General features: G+C 60.9%; 1 protein-coding gene across 3 annotated transcripts in view; it reads right to left on the minus strand.

The window, feature by feature from the left end:
* PTPRN (protein tyrosine phosphatase receptor type N) overlaps nt 1-6,177 on the minus strand; it is a 48,847-nt gene extending 42,670 nt beyond the window's left edge. For 2 of the 3 annotated variants that reach the window (XM_029064289.2, XM_029064279.2), the window contains exons 1-2: nt 6,000-6,177; nt 2,568-2,618 (exon numbers count right to left, since the gene is read on the minus strand). In XM_029064289.2, coding sequence (XP_028920122.1) covers nt 2,568-2,618; nt 6,000-6,114 — 166 coding nt within the window. In that variant the 5' untranslated portion in view covers nt 6,115-6,177. The remainder of the gene's footprint in view (nt 1-2,567; nt 2,619-5,999) is intronic. The other variant, XM_039913526.1, reaches the window with a different exon arrangement.
* Nucleotides 6,178-6,481: the final 304 nt, after the last annotated feature.

Here is a 6,481-nt window from a genome sequence, read left to right on the forward strand (position 1 = left end):
TATGGCATTCGTTAAGCGTTTCATCGGTGCCATTCATCCATTCATTAAGCCGTGTGGCGCCGGGGCAAGAGGCCGGACTTGGGAGTCAGAGGTCGCGGGTTCTGCTCCCGCCTCCGCCGCGTGTCTGCTGTGTGACCTTGGACAAGTCCCTACACTCCTCTGGGCCTCAGTGACTCATCTGGAAAACGGGGACGAAGCCCGGGAGCCCCACGCGGGACAACCTGATCGCCTTGAATCCCCCTCAGCAGTTAGAACGGTGCTCTGCACATAGTAAGCGCTTAACATGCCATTATTATTATTATTAAATAGACTTTACCGAGCGCTTACTGTGTGCAGGGCACCGGACTAAGCGCTTGGAAAATACAATTCGGCAAGAAAAAGAGACAATCCTTGCCCATGTCGGGGTTACAGTCGAGGAGTGGTATTTGTTGAGCGCTTACTCTGTGCCAGGCACCGTACTAAACGCTGGGGTGGATACAGGGAGATCAGGCCGGATACAGTCCCTGTCCCGTGTGGGGCTCAAAGTCGCCATTCCCATTTTCCGGATGAGGTCGCCGAGGCCCAGAGGAGTGAAGCGACTTGCCCGAGGCCACGCAGCAGACGCGTGGCGGAGCCGGGATTAGAACCCACGACCTTCCGACTCCCGGGCCCGAGTTCTGTCGTCATCGCTGAGGTACTTGCTTACTGTGCATCACCGTTCATTCATTCCAATCGTATTTACTGAGCGTTTACTGTGCTAAGCGCTTGGGAGGGGACAATACAACAACAGACATATTCCCTGCCCACCATGAGCTCCCGGTCAAGAGGGGAAAACAGAAATTAATATGAATGAATAAATACTCAGTGCTGGGGTAGATCTGCCCAGGGTCACCCAGCCGACCAGCGGCGGGGGCGGAATTAGAACCCAGGTCCTTCTGGATCCCGGGCCCGGGCTTTATCCGCCACGCCCTGCCGCTTCTTCATAGTAGTCGTTAAGCGCTTACTTTGTGCGAAGCACTGTACTGAAGGCCGGGGTAGGTACCATATAAGCGGGTTTGACCCAGGCCCCGCCCCCCGTGGGGCTCCCCGTCTTCACCCCCGTTTTCCAGATGAGGGTGAAGACCATTTTCCAGAGAAGCAGCGTGGCTCAGCGGAAAGAGCCCCGGCTTGAGACCCCCGAGGTCACCGGTTCGAATCCCACCACTTGTCAGCTGGGTGACTTTGGGCAAGTCACTTAACTTCTCCGTGCCTCAGTTCCCTCCTCCGTAAAATGGGGATGACGACTGTGAGCCCCACGTGGGACAACCCGATCACCTCGTATTCCCCCAGCGCTTAGAACGGTGCTTTGCACACAGTGAGCGCTTAACAAATGCCATTACCATTATTTTTACGAGGGCACTGAGGCCCAGGGAAGTGAAGCGACTTGCTGAAGGTCACACAGCAGACACGGGGCGGGACGGGGATTAGAATAAGAAGAAGGGTGGTATTTGTGAAGCGCTTATTATGTGCCAGGCACTGTACTAAGCGTTGGGGTTGATTCGAGCCAGGGCGGTCGGACCCAATCCCCGAACCACGTGGGGCTTCCGGTCTCCATCCCCATTTTCCAGATGAGGGAACTGAATGGATACAGCCCGGGCCTGGGAGTCAGAGGTCGTGGGTTCGAATCCCAACTCTGCCGTTGTCAGCTGTGTGACCGTGGGCAAGTCGCTTCACTTCTCTGGGCCTCAGGGACCTCATCTGGAAAATGGGGCTGAAGACTGGGAGCCCCACGGGGGACGACCTGATGCCCTTCCACCTCAGCGCTTAATAATAATCATAATAACTGCGGTATTTGTTAACCGCTTACTCTGTGCCAAGCACTGTTCTAAGCACTGGCAGTACATTGCCTGGCACACAGTAAGCAGTTACTAATGACGATGGTACTTGTTAAGCTCTTCTTACTATGTGCCAAGCACTATCCTAAGCGCTGGGGAGATACAAGCCGAGTGCTTGGCACATAGTAAGCGCTTAACGGACACCATATTTTTGAGACTGTGCGCCCGTCACTGGGCAGGGATTGTCTCTTTCCGGGGCCGGATTGTCCATTCCAAGCGCTTAGTCCAGCGCTCTGCACCTAGTAAGCGCCCAGCAAATACTAGCGAACGAAAATACCAAATAGAAAATTAAGATTGGAATTAAAAAACCAACCAAGACTTCTCCCTCCATCCTTCCCAGCCCAGTTGGGGAAAGGGCTTGGTTGGGTCAACGGCTGACTCAGCCGTTTCATTCATTCATTCATTCATTCATTCATTCATTCATTCATTCATTCATTCATTCATTCATTCGTATTTATTGAGCGCTTACTAGGTGCAGAGCACCGGACTGAGCGCTTGGAATGGACAAATCGGCCACAGATAGAGACGGTCCCTGCCCTTTGACGGGCTTACAGTTTCCTGGGCATCGGGGCAAAAGTGGGGGTGGTCCACCCCCGCCCACCCGGCCCCCCTCTCTCCCCCTTACCATTAATTCATTCATTCATTCATTCATCCGGTCGTATTTACTGAGCGCTTACTGCGTGCAGAGCACCGTACTAAGCGCTTGCCACTCACCTTGAATGCAGATCTCCTGATGAGAGCAGAGCCTGTGGTCGAAGAGGCACCCTGGAGGTGGGCAGAGGATTGGGGGGGCTCAAAAGGAGAGGAAGGGGCTCATGTTGGGGTGGGGGCCGTTGGGGAGGGGGGACGGAGCAGTGGTGGACGCCCCCAAACAGGTTCATTCACTCCCCCGGGGAAGGGATGGATTCTGGCTGGACAGGGATGCTGAGAACGGGGCTTCGCCGCGGCCTCAGTTTCCCCTCTCTAACAGTGGGGAGCAAGGGGACTCCCCCAAGTCCTCCCCTCCACCCCCCCCATTCCAGCCCCCTCCTCCTCCTCGCCTACTAAGGGGAAGCAGCGTGGCTCAGTGGCAAGAGCCCGGGCTTGGGAGTCAGAGGTCGTGGGTTCGAATCCCGGCTCTGCCCCTCGTCAGCTGTGGGACTGGGGGGCGAGTCGCTTCCCTTCTCTGGGCCTCAGTGACCTCCCCTGTCAAATGGGGATGAAGGCTGGGAGCCTCACGTGGGACAACCCGATGACCCCGTGTCCACCCCAGCGCTTAGAACAGTGCTCTGCACAGAGTAAGCGCTTAACAAATACCAACATTATTATTATTATTATTACTAAGGCTGCTTCGGGGTTCCCTCATCCCCCCCGCAAGACTGGAAGCTCGTTGTGGGTAGGGAAGCAGCGGGGCTCAGCGGCAAGAGCCCGGGCCTGGGAGTCAGAGGACGTGGGTTCTAATCCCGCCTCTGCCGCGTGACCTCGGGCCGCTTCCCTTCTCTGGGCCTCAGCGACCTCATCCGGGAAATGGGGATGGAGCCCGCGAGCCCCACGGGGGCCAACCTGATGACCTTCTCTCGCCCCCAGCGCTCAGAACAGCGCTTGGCACAGAGTAAGCGCTTAACAAATACCATCAGCATCGTCATTATTAACAACGTTGGTATCTGTATGATATAGGATATATTTGTATTATATATCTTTGGTATTATTAGTGATGATCATATGTCTGTTTATCGTTGTGCTGTCTTATCCCAAGCACTCAGTACAGTGCTCCGCACACAGTAGGTGCTCAGTAAATACCACTGAAGGAATGAATGACTACCATCCGGGGGTCGGCTGGACTCTGGTCTTAGAGGGTCGACTGGGAGAGGGAAAGAGGGGGGATGTGGGGGTGATTTTGGGGGGGGGGGAGACCGGAGCCCCCTCCCCAAAAACTGGGGGGGGAGGGCGACTACAGAGACCAGAGAACTCAGTGCTCTACTGCTCCGTGCTCAGCGCTCTTGTGCTCAGTGCTCGATGCTATTCATTCATTCAGTAGTAGCCATCGATAGCATAGATGCTACGTGCTTGGTGCTCAGTACTCTAGTGCTCAGTGCTCCGTGCTCTAGTGCTCAGTACTCGACGCTCAGTGCTTGGTGCTCGGTGCCTAGTGCTCAGTACTTGATGCTCAATGGTCCCCGCTCGGCGCTCTAGTGTTGTACTGCTCCCAGCTCCATGCTCACTGCTCCATGCTCTAGTGTGCAGTGCTCTAGTGCTCCGTGCTCAATGCCCTAGTGTACAGTGCTCTAGTGCTCCATGCTCTAGTGTGCCGTGCTCTAAAGCACAGTGCTCTAGTGCTCAGTGCTCCGTGCTCAATGTTCTAGTGCGCAGCGCTCTAGTGCTCCGTGCTCAATGCTCTAGTGTGCAGTGCTCTAATGCACAGTGCTCTAGTGCTCAGTGCTCCGTGCTCAGTGCTCTAAGCAGCGTGGCTCAGTGGAACGAGCCCGGGCTTGGGAGTCAGAGATCACGGGTTCCAATCCCGGCTCTGCCCCTTGTCAGCTGTGGGACTGTGGGCGAGTCCCTTCACTTCTCTGGGCCTCGGTTTCCTCCTCTGGAAAATGGGGGTGAAGACCGTGAGCCCCACGGGGGACAACCCGATCACCTTGTATTCCCCCCAGCGCTTAGAACAGTGCTCTGCACATAGGAAGCGCTTAACAAATACCGACATTATTATTATCGTTATTCTTAGTGTGCGGCGCTCTAGTGCTCCGTGCTCTAGTGCTCCAGTGCTCTAGCGGTCCAGTGGTCGGTGCCGTAGCGGTCGGTGGTCTGTGGGCTCCCCGGCGCCAGCGGCGGGAGCAGGAGCAGGAGCAGGAAGAAGAGGAGGGGGCTTCATCCCGGGGGGGCGGGGAGGGGGGCTTCAGGCGCCCCCTTCCCTCCCGGGGACCCTTCGCATCCCGCCCCTCCCTTGGGGAGATGGGGAGGGGGACAGCTGGGGGGTCCCGAGGGGAGGAGGAGGAGGGGGAGAGCTGGGGGTCCCGGGGAGGGGGAGAACTGGGGGCTCCAGGGAGATGGGGAGGGGGAGAGCTGGGGGTCTGGGGAGAGAGAGAGAGGGGGAGAACTGGGGGTCCTGGGGGGATGGGGAGAGCTGGGGATCCCGGGGAGGCGGGGGAGAACTGCGGGTGCGGTGAGGGATGGGGAGGGGGACGGCTGGGGGTCCCGGGGGAAAGCTGGGGACTCCAGAGAGATGGGGAGGGGGAGAGCTGGGGGTCCCGGGGGGAGGGAGAGGGGGAGAACTGGGGGTGCGGAGAGGGATGGGGAGGGGGAGAGCCGGGCGGTCCCGGGGGGAGGGGGAGGGGGACAACTGGAGGCTCCAGAGATGGGGAGGGGGAGAACTGGGGGTCTCGGGGGGAGGGGGAAGGGGGGAGCTGGGGGTGCGGAGAGAGATGGGGAGGGGGAGAGCTGGGGGTCCCGGGGGGAGGGGGAGGGGGAGAACTGGGGGCTCCAGAGATGGGGAGGGAGAGAACCGGGGGCCCCGGGGGGAGGAGCCGGGGGGATGGGGAAGGGGGAGAACTGGGGGTCCCGGGAGGGGGAGGGGGTAGAGCTGGGGAGGGGCAGAACTGAGGGTTGGAGGGGTATCGCAAGGGGGAGCCGGGCGGATGGGGAGGGGGAGAGTTTTAGGGGTGCGGGGGGTGGGTTGGGCGGGTCCCCCCCGCCCCCCGCCCCCGGTGTGCGTGTGTGTGTGTGTGTGTGTGTGTGTGTGTGAGTCAGCGCTGAGCCAGCGGTGAGTCAGCGCCGGGCCCGGGCAGGGGACCTAGGAGGGGGAGACCCCCCCCACCCCATCCCTCCCTTCCTCCCTCCCAGCCCTCCGGACCCCCCAAACTGGACCCCCCTCGCCCCCCGCCCCCCCCTTTCCCCTCCCTTCCCCCAGCCCGGGCCCCCCTTGGGGCGCTCCCGGATTCCGGCCCCCCCCCAAAGACCCCCTCCCAAACCCCCAGACCCCTTCAGGGAACAGATGCCGGGGGTCCCCATCGCCCCCAGCACCGGCCCCCGGCCCCCGCCCCCCTCCCCATGACCTCCCCGGGGCCCTCCCCTAGCCCCCCAGGCCCTGCCCCTTTCCCCAGAGACCCCCCAGGAGACCCCCCGGCACCCCCCCCTTCCTCCCCCAACCCGCCTGTCCCTCCTGACCGTGGGCACTGGCCGAGTCGCTGCCCCTGAGTTGGCCAACCAGCAGCAGGAGGCCGTAGAGGGTTCGCAGGGGTCGCGGGGGTCGCGGGGGTCGCGGGGGTCGCGGCCTCCCCATCTCTCTGGCTCCGGGCCTCCCCGCCTCCCTCCCCGGCCAGGACCGCCGAGGCACCGGCCGGAGGCCGGGGGCTGGGGGTGGGGGGGCGGGACCTGTCAGAGAGACCCCCCCCTCGACACCCCCAGAATCTCCCAACCAATCCTAGGCCTCTCCGGCTCCGAAGCCCCCCATCCTCGGTCCCCTCCCCTCCCTCGGCCTCCCCCCTCCCCAAGTCCGGGCCCCTGCGTCACCGAGAGCGTCACGGCCCCGGCCCCCCTCCCCCCTTCTCCGGCCCCCCCCCCAAGATCTCGTTCGGGTCCATCCTTCCATCCCCTTCAGGGAACGCTTCCTTGCAGGCCCAACCTGGCCTAAAGGCCCGGGGACCACT

The sequence above is a fragment of the Ornithorhynchus anatinus genome, chromosome 1 (genome assembly GCF_004115215.2).
Source record: "Ornithorhynchus anatinus isolate Pmale09 chromosome 1, mOrnAna1.pri.v4, whole genome shotgun sequence".
NCBI classification, from domain to species: domain Eukaryota; kingdom Metazoa; phylum Chordata; class Mammalia; order Monotremata; family Ornithorhynchidae; genus Ornithorhynchus; species Ornithorhynchus anatinus.